This window comes from Felis catus, chromosome D3 (genome assembly GCF_018350175.1).
Source record: "Felis catus isolate Fca126 chromosome D3, F.catus_Fca126_mat1.0, whole genome shotgun sequence".
Lineage (NCBI taxonomy): Eukaryota > Metazoa > Chordata > Mammalia > Carnivora > Felidae > Felis > Felis catus.
In genome coordinates this window covers 45,931,330-45,944,423 of record NC_058379.1, presented here as the reverse complement: position 1 = coordinate 45,944,423, position 13,094 = coordinate 45,931,330, and the positions used below count along the sequence as shown (strand labels likewise).

General features: G+C 44.2%; 1 protein-coding gene across 4 annotated transcripts in view; it reads left to right on the top strand.

Annotated features, from left to right (window-relative positions):
• Positions 1-13,094, top strand: part of TMEM241 (transmembrane protein 241) — a 116,445-nt gene that overhangs the window by 37,476 nt on the left and 65,875 nt on the right. For all 4 annotated transcript variants that reach the window (XM_045041778.1, XM_019815072.3, XM_045041780.1 and 1 more), the window contains 2 exons: positions 3,292-3,369; positions 12,967-12,992. In XM_045041778.1, coding sequence (XP_044897713.1) covers positions 3,292-3,369; positions 12,967-12,992 — 104 coding nt within the window. The remainder of the gene's footprint in view (positions 1-3,291; positions 3,370-12,966; positions 12,993-13,094) is intronic.

Genomic DNA, 13,094 nt, shown 5'->3' with positions numbered 1-13,094 from the left:
CTCTCTCTCTCTTTTTCCCCTTTTGTTTTGTTTCTATTTTTTTCTTTTTTTGAAGATTTATTTATTTTGAATGAGAGAGAGTGAGTGAGCAGGGGAGGGGCAGAGAGAGAGAATCCCGAGCAGGCTCCTCCCTGATGTAGGGCTCTATTTCATTTACCGTGAAATCATGACCCTGAGCTGAAATCAAGAGTTGGACCCTTAACCAACTGTGCCACCCAGGTGCCTCCCTGTTTGTTTTGTTTCTTAAATTCCACATGTGAGTGAAATCATATGGTATTTGTCTTTCTGTGACTGACTTATTTCACTTAGCATAATAATCTCTAGGTCCATTCATGTCATTGCAAATGGGAAGATCTCATTCTTCTTTATGGCTGAGTAATGTTCCATCACTTAATATATATATATATGTATACATATATATGTATATATATACCACATCTTCTTTTTAAAATTAAAAAATTTTTAATGTTTATTTTTGAGACAGAGAGAGACAGAGCATGAGGGGGGGTGGTCAGAGAGAGAGGGAGACACAGAATCCAAAGTAGGCCCCAGGCTCCAAGCTGTCAGCACAGAGCTTGATGCAAGGCTTGAACTCACGAACTATGAGATCATGACCTGAGCTGAAGTCGGATGCTTAACTGACTGAGCCACCCAGGCACCCCCACCACATCTTCTTTATCCGTTCATCTATCAGTGGATACTCAGGCTGCTTTCATAATTTGGCCATGGCAAATAATGCTACAATAATCATAGGGGTGCATATATTCTTTCAAATTAGTGTTTTAATGTTCTTTGGGTAAATAGCCAGTAGTGTGATTGCTGGATCATAGGTAGTTCTATTTTTAACACTTTGAGGAACTTCTGTACTGTTTTCCATAGTGGCTGCACCAGTTTGCATTCCCACCAACAATGCACAAGGGTTCCTTTTTTTCCACATCCTCACCAACATTTGTTGTTTCTTGTGTTGTTGAGTTTAACCATTCTGACAGGTGTGAGATGATATTCCATTGTAGTTTTGGTTTGTATTTCCCTGATGATAAGTGATGTTGAGCATCTTGTCATGTGTCTGATGGCCATCTGGATGTATTCTTTGGAGAAATTCCTGTTCATGTCTCCTGCCCATTTTCTAATTGGATTATTTGTTAAAATAAAGTATGATATTTTATTATCCATTTATTTATTTTTATAAAGTATGATTTTAAAAGGAAAAAACAATTTGAGTTGCACTTTTAATGAAAGATAAATCAAGAGTAGAAAATGTTAAAAAGGCAGGAAAATGTAAGGCAAGAACTCCAAAAGAATAAAAAACAGTGCAAGTTAGAACAAAGTACTAAAATAGGGAAGAGCTACAAAGTTTTAAAAACAAGGTAAAAATATATCCTCCAAAAAGATAAAGAACAGATCCATCTGGAAGTAGGCGAGTGACGTGATCTTAAGTGGGTCCTCTAAGCTGGAACAGTTTCCCAGCTCAGGGTCCTCTGTCTAGGCTGCTGAGAGTGGGCTGTCTGTTAATACTGACCACTTTTCGTGTAGTGCTCCCGAACCACTCCTCTATCCTTTACCTACTTGTTTCTGTCATTCCTCCCAAGTGCTCCGGGTCGTAGAAATTGCTATCCCCATACAGAGAAGCAAACTAAGGTTTGGATAAGTGCCTTGCTCCACTAGCTCCTTCTGATGCCAAAACCCATGTATATGCTTGATCTTTTTCACTTTTCAAGAAATATTGACATCAATACATCAACAATGTATTGTTGTCATCAACAACAGAGACAATAACAAAATCCCACACCCTTTAATCCTTCCCACTCACCATGTCAAGATTACCCATCAGATTCGGAGAGACTGACATTCTTAGCAAACAGCCCAGCAATAGTAAATGTGCAGTGGGTGCTCTGTTTACCTTAATAACCCTCTGGAGTGTTAGGGTTTTTTTTTTTTTAAGTTTATTTATTTATTTTGAGAAGAGAAAGAGACTGAGTGCATGCACGAGCAAGGGAGCGGGCAGAGACATAGAGGGAGAGAGAGAATCCTAAGCAGGCTCAGTGCTGTCAGCACTGAACCTGACACAGGCTCCATCTCACAAACCATGAGATCATGACCTGAGCTGAAAATCGAGAGTTGGGCACTCAACTGACTGAGCCACCCAGGCGTCCATGGAGTGTTAAGGTTTGTTTTTTTTTTTTTTTTAATCTCTTCTCCTTTCCCTCACTTTTTTTTGGGTGCAAATTTCATCCCAGTCATTCAAATATTTACCTCAGTTCAGTCTCCTAAATATCTCCTTAATGTGAACACTTTTCTCCTTTTTCACTGCCACTGCTAAGTTCAGGCCACCATCTTGCCATTCCTTGTATTAATTTCCCATGACTCCTGTAACAAATTACCACATATCGGGGTGGCTTAAAACAGCAGAAACTTGTTCTCTCCAGCTGTAGAGAATATCAGCGTTATTGTGCCGAAATCCTGGTGTGTCAGCAGGGCCCCACTGCCCTCCAGAGGCTCTACGGGACGATCCACTTCTCGCCTCCTCCAGCTTCTGTTGGCTGCTGGCATTTCCTGGCTTGTGTCCCATCACTCCAGTCTCCGCCTCTGTGGTCACTGGCCTCCTCCTCCGTGTGTGTGTCAAATCTCTTTCTCTTGCAAATATATGTGTTTGCATTTGGGGCCTACCCAGATAATTGGGGGCAAACTCCCCAGCTCAAGATTATTAATTTAATCACAATTGCAAAGACCCCTTTTTGCCATGTTAGGTGACATTCACAGGTCCCAGGGATTAGGGTGTGACTGTCTTTCGGGGGGCCATTTTTCAGTCTGCCACACCCCAAGACTTTTGCAACCATCTCTGCCTTCTGTCCTCCACTGGGAGCCCAAGTTCCTTTAAACACACAGATCAAATCATGTCATTCCCTTGAAACTCTTCAGCGGCCACTTGGCTCTTGGCAGGGTTCTGACACTCCGCTGAGTAAGTGCGCCTTTTTGTGTATTCCATCAGAGCTCTTACCTCGATAGGGACAGTCTCCCTATCACGTATCCACCTTGTACGTGGGATGTTTTTCCTGTGACACACAGTAGGTGCTTAATAAATGTGTTGAGCCTCTACATCCACCTCGCCAAGAATAATACTCCAACAGAGAGCACTAATCCACGCAGAAGAGTTTTTGCTGGAGAGGATCATATATGTGAATGCCAAAAGTTCCCACGGATCTTTATTTTTAAGCAGAAACCAAGTATTATGTAATTAAGGGATCAAAGAAAACATTTTCATGCTTATTACATTATTCTGTTTTCTTTCAGGCCATTCCTGTGTTTCTTACTTTGCATAATGTAGCTGAAGTTATCATCTGTGGGCACCAGAAGTGTTTTCGGAAAGAGGTAAATGATAACGCAAAATGCTAGTCTCTCTTCCCTTGCTTTAAATTTCAGAGATGAACTCTTTTTTTTTTTTTTAATGGCCCAAATTAGTGTCTACCTTTTCCTGCCATCTGTTTCCTGTCAGTGGTCAATACTGCCTGGCAATCATCACTAATTTCAAGCATCGTGTATTTGACATCTCTTCAGTTCACTGTGCATGTGTGGGAATGCTTGATCTGAATGGCACTCAGCTGCAGGTCAGGGCAGAGCAAGCACCTTGGGATATGAGGAGGAATTTACTGTGGGCCGAGGAATGGGGGCGGGGGTCCTTATTCCCACCCACAATGAACCCCAGGGGCCATAGGGAAACATATCGCAGAGATTCACGTAGGGTGCTGGGAGCATTACCCTCCCCCACCCCGCCGGGGGAAATCCCCTTTCTTCCCAAGCCCAGCTCTGCCTCACACCAGCTCGAGCAAGTCTTTGCTTTCTGTGCCTCCCCTGGGGAAAAGGGGACTCTAACGACACCTGGCCCATACAGTTGTTGGGAGGACGCAGCGAGGCACATGTGTTAAGTACTTCTGAAAGTTTCTGGCGCCTAGTAGGTATTTATTAACGTTATTAGTGGCGGTTTTAATTTGGTCCTCTTTTGGGAGCTCTTTTTTCTAACATCTGCCCATTTGAGATGGTTTCATATAAAAATGTGGAACTTTCCAACCAGAGAGGCTAGTTGGCCATTCAGGCAGCTCACTTCTTACAGGTGTGTGGGAGAGCGAGGCATCCTTCCCGTGGCCGAGGCCACTCCATACACCTGTGCACCCTGTCATTCCCATCTGCTGCTTGCGGGCAGCTCCATGGACTACCTCCTTATCCTGGATAGCTGACCTCTCTCTGTCTCTGCTGGCTGACTTTCCTCAGCCAGTGGACACACTCAGTGCTCTCAGTCCACCAAGGATGGAGTGGGCCCTGGGAGACCTGCCAACACTAACCCAGCTCTGAAAGGCCGTGTTTCTAAAACCAACACTGGATGCCAACGCCGGTGCGCTCTCTTGCCTGTGCACCCCTCTTCCTCTGCCCCACCGCGTCCTTGCCCTCCCCCAGCACAGTGTGTGAGGGAGGGAGGGTCAGGTTCGGAGCTGTTCACGGCCTCGTGCCCCTCTCACTCCCAACCTGCTCCTGCTTCTGCCCCCACCATTCCCCTGGAGTTGCTCTGGCTGAAGTCACCGATGGCTGCGTTTATGCGACTTCCGTTGGCCTTGTACACCATTCACCAGGTTCACTGCTGCCTTTCCTTGAGTCTCTTGCCCCCTTGACCTGCTGGTTCTCTTCCCCGGTCTCTGGCTCTTCCTTCTCCCTTTCTTTCGTCTGCCCTTCAGGGTCTCCCAGGGCTCTGTGTCAGGAGCCCTTTGTTCCCATGCACACTGTTTCTGGACAGTCTCATCCACACCCATGGCAGCGCCCCCGCTCCGTTCACTGTGACTCCTGTGTCCCATCTCCAGCCCAGGCCTCTCTCTTGAGCTCAGATCCCCACGGCCTGCTGCCTCTAGCTGTCTGCCCAGCTGTTTCCCGGGCATCTGAAATGCAAAGGGACCAAACCGTAACTGCTGTTTTCCTAACCTGCTTCCTACTTGTCGATCCCATGATGCTGATCATCACCACCCAAGTCAGAAATATAGGGGTTCTTAGAGTCCTGGTTTGGTCGTCTTCCCCCCACCCCTCCACCACACCCTGTTTCTGAATCTGTCCCCTCCTCTCCATTCCCACTGCTGCTGTCACCTTGGTCAGATGCTCATCTGTTTTTCAGGGCTATCTGGCTAGGGGCCAAATGACATCTTGCTCCCTCAAGCCCTTGGGCAGCCAAGTAGGGCCTGGGGTGAGCAGACCTGGCTTGGACTGTCTTTGCGTTGTGTGTGTGCCGTCGCCTGCCATCGCCTGCCAGGTGTGCAGTAGTGCCTGGCTGCCTTCCCTGCCTCTGCCTCTGCCTCTCCCCCTGCCTCTCCCCCTCACCTTCCTCCACACTGCACGCAAGTGACCTTCTGATACAGATCCGATCACGTCCCCATGTACTTGGGGACTACGCATGACCTACACAGAGGCATGTAAAGCTTGTCACCACCAGGATACCATCTACCTCTAGGGTTTTAGAAAATCCAGCCACAACCAAACTTCTCATGTTTCCTAGACCATGTCGTGATGTTTTCTTTCTTGTGATCTGTCAGAGAACCTCTTCAACACCATCTCATTTATTCTAAATATGTGCCCACTGTGCCAGGCTCTGAGTCTATAGTAGTGAGGAAGAGGCATGGCCCTACCATTCTGGGCTCCTCGTACGGAGCATCAACCTAGAAGGGAAGACACTAGACAAATCATTACACCCACCTGCTGGATTGTACGGCTCGAGAGGCCACTCTAGGGAAGTGACATTTAAACACAGACAGAGGCTGAACAGGAGTTCAACAGGTGGGGCAAGGGGAGGGCTCCCAGGAAGAGGAGCCATCTGATGCACAAGGCCAGATGTAGGAAGGGATTTGGCCAGTGAGGCTGGAGCTTGACAAGAAAGAGAGGGTGGCTTAGGATGAGACTGGAGACAGGACAAGACTTTGAGGCTGGGCTAGGAATGTGGGGTTTATGCTGAGCGCAGTGAACGGCCAGGGTTGGGTGTGAAAGGCCTGAGGGACCGATCAGATTTACAGCGTTGAAAGCTCATCCAGCTGTCTATGGAGGAGAAAGGACTGCAGGAGGTGAGAGGGGACCCTGTGGTGACTCTCGAGGTCTCACGAGGGAGGCTCTCAGTATTTTAGGCTGGTCTGCATGCAGTTGGAGCCTTCCCTGACACCTCAAGGAGCGTGAGCACCTCTCTCTGATTTTATACCTCTCACACCATCTGGCAATTTCCATATTTCATCGATTACATGCTGCTTTTTTTTCATGTTAAAAAAATACTACTGGAGCACCTGGGTGGCTCAGTCAGTTAAGTGTCCGACTCTTGATGTCGGCTCAGGTCATGATCTCACGGTTCATGAGTTCGAGCCTGGCATCGGGTTCTGTGCTGACATTGTGGAGCCTGCTTGGGATTCTCTTTCTCTCTCTCTCTCTCTCTCTCTCTCTCTCTCTCTCTCTCTCCCCCACCCCCCCTCTCTGCCCCATCCCCTGCTTGCACCTTCTCTCTCAAAATAAATAAACTTTTAAAAAAGTATTCACTACCGGGGCGCCTGGGTGGCGCAGTTGGTTAAGCGTCCGACTTCAGCCAGGTCACGATCTCGCGGTCCGTGAGTTCGAGCCCCGCGTCGGGCTCTGGGCTGATGGCTCAGAGCCTAGAACCTGCTTCCGATTCTGTGTCTCCCTCTCTCTCTGCCCCTCCCCCGTTCATGCTCTCTCTCTGTCCCAAAAATAAATAAACATTGAAAAAAAATTTTTTAATAAAAAAAAAAAAAAGTATTCACTACCTATAGTTGGGACACTTTTACTATCAATGGCCTGCCATGGTCAAATGCTTTCTTTCTTGATAGTATATAAAAGAATGGGGAATTTTACAATCAGTGGCATCTGAGGTTCAATGAAACGCAGTAGGAGTTTCCCTGGGTCTCTGCCTGCTTTCTCAGAGCCCCCCTTGGCAGGGACCACGTGTTCTCTGCAAAGCCCCGAAGTCCAGCCCCAGAATTGCCAAGCTGAATATTCACTAGCCAGTCACTGAGGTCGAGAAACTCACCAAGAGTTGCTCGGGTTCTGGGAGACTGACTCATGCTTCTTATCTTCAAAGTGGACACCTTTGTTGTGAATTGAAAATGAAGATTCATCTGGTCTAGGGAAGAGATCCAGGCATTTCTACAAGGTATTTCTTCCTGGTGGACAAGTCTGATCACATAGTCAAGGCTGCGCGTAAGAAGCAGGGTTAGAGAGTCCTTAGGGGTATCTCCATCAGGCAAAAACCAGGGGCCAGACTTCCAGGCTGAGAGGAAGAAACTGGATAAACGCCAAAATATTTTGAATCTTCATCTCCATTTCATCACTAACACTAAACAGCATTCTTTCTTTTTTAAAAAATTTTAATTCCAGTATAGTTAACATACAGTGTTATATTAGTTTCAGGTGTACAATACAGTGATTCAACAATTCCATACATACATCACCCGGTGCTCATCACAAGTGTACTCTTAATCCCCCTCATCCATTTCACCCATTCCTCCACCCACATCCCCTCTGGTAACCATCTGTTTGTTCTCTATAGTTGAGTCTGTTTTTTGCTTTACCTCTTTTTTTTTTTTTAAATGTTTGTTTGTTTTATTTCTTAACTTCCACAGATGAGTGAAATCATATGGTGTTTGTCTTTCTCTGACTGACTGACTGCACTTAGATTATACCCTCTAGGTCCATCCATGTTGTTGCAAATGGACAGATTGCATTCTTTTTTATGGCTGAATAATATTTCATTATATATGTATATGCCACATCTTCTTTAATTCTTTTTTAAAGTTTATTTATTTTCAGGGGCACCTGGGTGGCTTAGTCGGTTGAGAATCCGACTTTGGCTCAGGTCATGGTCTCATGGCTTGTGAGTTCGAGCCCTGTGTCGGGCTCTGTGCTGACAGCCCAGAGCCTGGAGCCTGCTTTGGATTCTGTGTCTCCCTGTCTTTCTACCCTTACCCTGCTCATTCTCTCTCTCTCTCTCAAAATAAATAAACATTAATACATTTTTTTAAGTTTATTTATTTTGAGACAGAGAGAGAACATGAATTGGGTAGGAGTAGAGAGAGAGGGAGAGAGAGAATCCCAAATAGGCTCTGCACTGTCAGCACAGAGCCCAACTCGGGGTTTGAACCCACAAACTATGAGATCATGACCTGAGCTGAAACCAAGAGTTGGATGTTTAACCAACTGAGCCACCCAGGTGCCTCAATATGCCACATCTTCTTTATACATTCATCTGTTGGGACACTTAGGTTGCTTCTATAATTTGGCTATTGTAAATAGTGCTGCAATAAACATAGGGGTGCATATATCTTTTCAAGTTAGTGTTTTTGTATTTTTTGGGTAAATACCCACTGGTGAAATTACTGGATCATAGAATAATTCTATCTTTAACTTTTTGAGGAACCTCCGTATTGTTTTCCACAGTGGCTGCACCAGTTTGCATTCCCACCGGCAGTGCATGAGGGCTTCTTTTTCTCCACATCCTCGTCAACACTTGTTGCTTCTTGTGTTGTTGATTTTAGCCATTCTGACTAGTGTGAGCTGATATCTCATTGTAGTTTTGATTTGCATTTCCCTGATGATGAGCAATGTTGAGCATCTTTTCATGTGTCTGTTGGCCATCTGGATGTCTTCTTTGGAGAAATGTCTGTTCATGTCTTCTGCCCATTTTTAATTGGATTATTTGTTTCTTAGGTGTTGAGTTATATAAGTTCTTTATATATTTTAGCTACTACTTCTGTATCACATATGTCATTTGCAAATACCTTCCTCCATTCAGTAGCTTGTCTTTTAGGTTTATTGATTGTTTTCTTTATAAACAACATCATTTCTTGTCAGGGCAAATTAGGAAACAACTGCATGGATTACATACATATTTAGTTATTTTTTAAAAAACCTTTATTTTGGGGCTCCTGGGTGGCTCATTTGGTTAAGTGTACAACTCTTGATTTTGGCTCAGGTCATGATCTCGTGGTTTGTGAGATTGAGCCCCATGTCGAGCTCTGTGCTGACAGCACGTAGCCTACTTGGGATTCTCTCTCTTCCTCTCTCTCTGCCCCTTCTCTGCTTGCACACACACATTCTCTCTCTCAAAATAAATAAACATTAAAAAATATTTTTAAAACCTTTATTTCCTTTTTCAACGGAATAAACTATAATGAATTGTAGAACACGCAGAGGAAAAATGTCCCAGAAATCAACTGTGATCCTACCTCACAGAGGATACTACTCTATTCTTTCAGACTTTTTTTCTAGGCACATATATAGACATACTTACATAAATGATATACTATCCTATTTTCCTGGTCAATTTGTCGGGAATCTCTATTTGTGTCCTCATTCTACTTACATGGAACATGATGTGTTGGCAAGTATCTGTGTGTAAACTTGTAGATGATTTCTAGTAGGTTGGCATTAAAAGCTGCTCTGTGATGAGTATTGCTATGATATTTTCTCAATATGATTCACTTTCCTGATCATTTAGCCTGGAGCCTCAACAAAGTGACCAGATATTACCAGGAACACGGCTGTATATGACACCTCTTAGACTTAACCTATGACTCACATTGAGGCCTCTTTTGTCCATTCTGTGTCAGGTTTCACCAGACTCAACTCCGGAAAGGAAGGTTGACCTCCTCATGACCTTGTTCCCAGGTTATGAGAATATACTCCATCTGGAGCTGTGGTTCATTGTCACCATCCCTGTTTTTTTGTGCATGCATGCGCAAACACACACACACAGCTTGACTTTTATAAGGTAACGTGTGGTTTGTGGAAATAGTCTTGCTACCTTGCAGATATAGTTGTCACAGTTGAATATTACAATATTGCTACTCATTCTTTTGGTTGTTCAACATTTATTAAGTATATACTCTATATCAAACATTTGGCTATGGAGATATAGAGGACACATTGGTCACCCTCACAGAACTCAGCTAAATGGAAGAACCAACGTGTAAACACCTCTGTGATGCCCATAGAATGTCATATGGGCTGAAACGGGTGTGGAGGGACCAGAGGTGACCACTGGTAAGTCTGTTTGGAAGGGTCAGGGGTGAGATTTGAACCCAGTCACACAGATGGTAGGAATTTTCAAAGTGCAGGGAGAAAGGGCACTCCAGTCAGGCAGAGGGAGCAGCAAATGAAGGTGGTGGTTTGAAAGGGCCGGTGGGGTGCCACCGCAGGACTGGCGGGCTGGCTGTGGCAGAATAGCATCATAAAAGGTCAGCCTCTGGAGCTAGATCACCCAAACCCAAACCCTGTGACCTTGGACAAGTTAGCTAATTTCTCAGTGCCTTGGTGTCCGCATCTGTAACATATAACCTGAGACTTAATTAACCCTAAATGAAATAAGTCAATAGCTGTAGAGGGCTTAGAACAACACCGGGCCCAAAGTAGGTAGCCCTCATGGTAATTTAGCTGACCCCCGGTTATGTTAACTATTTATTGTTATTTTTGGTGGTATGCCTTTTGAGAAGTTATACTGACCCATTCAGAACACTGAGGTATCACGAGGACTTATCACCGGGTGACTTTGGGACTGAGGAGCCTCAGAAGATGAACACCCTGACATCAACTCCTCAGTTGTTTTCGGAGTCCTAGGAGACGGGGCTCAATAATGCATTTATTGCTTATTTTAATATCCATATCTCAGGTTCTGGCTCCTCTGGCCAGAGGTGTTTATTTATTAAAAAAAATTTTTAATGTTTATTTTTGAGACAGAGAGCACACATGAGTGGAGAAGGGGTAGAGACAGAGGGAGACAGGAGATCTGAGGCAGGCCCCACGTTGTCAGCGCAGAGCCTGATGTGGGGCTCTAATTCACAGAACCGCGAGATCATGACCTGAGCCAAAGTCAGACATTTAACTGCCTGAGCCACCCAGGTGCCCCAAGACATGTTTAAAATAAAATAAAACAAGCAGTCTCTCTTCTGAGAAATGGGTGAACTGTTTCAAGCACTGTATTGATTTGCTGTCCTGTGTCAGAAGCCCCTAGACAGACACTTGCTGGGTGAACGTGTTTACTATTCATGGAAGAGCTGGGACGTGCTTTTTGTCCCTGTCTTATTGCTACTTTCCTGCCAAACTGCTGAGATGTTGATTACATTTGGTTCTTTTAATGACACATTTCCCTACTGAAGGGATAAGTGTCCCCACCAGGTGGCAGTAGAGTCAAGGTTGGCGTGGCCAGCTGAGGCAGGTTCGGCACACAGATGCAAGCCACTCCTTTGCATACAAACAAGATCTATTTATTAAAATAGTACAAATTGGATTATTTAGTAATGCATGAAAACTGAAGATAGCCTTCATAGCAAAACATGTTTCCTTGTCAGTGGTTCACGTTTAAAAAAAATTGAGATATAATTGACATATAACATTATATTAGTTTCAGGTGTACAATATACCGGCTGGATATTTGTATGTATTGCAAAATGATCACAATAAGTCTAGTTAACATGCATCACCATAGGTAGTTATAAAATTTTTTTTCTTGTGATGAGTACTTTCAGGATCTACTCTCTTAGCAACTTTCAGATCTATGATACGGTATTAGTAACTATGGTCACCATGTTGTACGTTACATCCCCAAGACTTATTTCTTTTATAACTGGAAGTTTGTACCTTTTGAGTGCTTTAATTTTAACAGACTTTTAAAAAAATGTTTATTTATTCTTGAGAGAGAGGAAGAGAGAAACACAGAGAGAAAAAAACGCAAGTGGGGGAGGGGCAAAGGGGAAGGGGTCAGAGAATCTGAAGCGGGCTCTGTGCTGACAGTGGAGAGCCCGATGTGGGGCTCAAACTCATGAATTGTGAGATCATGCCCTGAGCCGAAGTTGGATGCTTAACTGACTGAGCCACCCAGGCACCCCGAGTGCTTCATTTTTAAACAATATGTTCATACTTCACTTTCCCTGAACTAGAGTAATAAAAACTACAGTTTGTCCTCAACTAGCAAAGTAAACCTTTTGAAATGACCAGAATTAATCTGTCATTTCCTCTATCAAATGTAGAAAAATCTATGCTTTTCCTTGCTAGAACTTTTTTCCTGAGTGCAAAGGACTAATTCCCTTTAGATGACTAATAAAAAGGAGAGGCTAAAGGTAGAGTCTGCATTAGAATTTCCTCATTTCAGAGAGCTTTAAATGCCAATTTCCCCAGTCTGCCCTTTCTCTCTTTTTGGGGGCGGTGGGGGGAGTTAACTGTTCTTTCTCCATTTTCATGTTTCTTCACTTATACATCATCCCCGAGGATTTATAACACTGCCCAGAGTCAGAGCCGGATTAATGAAAGGAAAATATAAGGAGATAGATTGGAACAGAAGTTGAACAAGAGCTTAATTTCTCTTCTTACACAGGTCACATCAATTTCTCTCTTTTTTCTTGGTGTGTAAGATATTTGAAGGCTTAGCCCTGGCATCATTTTGGGGTTTTGTGAGTAAACATAATTCCAGTGGTGAGGGTAGTAAAACTGCACACCCAGAGTGCTTTGCCCAGATGATTCAACTCTGGACCTCTGAGTCATTCTTCATGTGGTCCAAGCAGGAAAAGCCCCAAGAAATACTGAGGTGCAGCAAATGCTTAAGGCCCCGATAAGCTTACTCAAAACTTATTTGCCTCTGGATCTAAATATTTCCTTTTAGGGGCGCCTGGGTGGCTTAGTCGGTTAAGCGTCCAACTTTGGCTCAGGTCATAATCTCGTGGTTCATGGGTTTGAGCCCCATGTCGGGCTCTATGCTGACAGCTCAGGGCCTGGAGCCCGCTTCGGATTCTGTGTCTCCTTGCTCTCTGCCCCTCCCGCACTCATGCTCAATCTCTCTCTGCCTTCAATAATGAATAAACCTTAAAAACAATTAAAAATAAAATATTTTCTTTTAAGGGGAAAAAGAATTTTTAAATAGTAACTATAAGTCTCTTTATTTTCATACAGAAAACTTCTCCTGCAAAGATCTGTAGGTAAGTTTAAAAAACCCCAAAAACCCACAGCCCTCTAAAATAGAAGATTTAACCGAATTTTAACTGTTGATGATAAACTGTTGGCAGATTCCTATTTGAGAG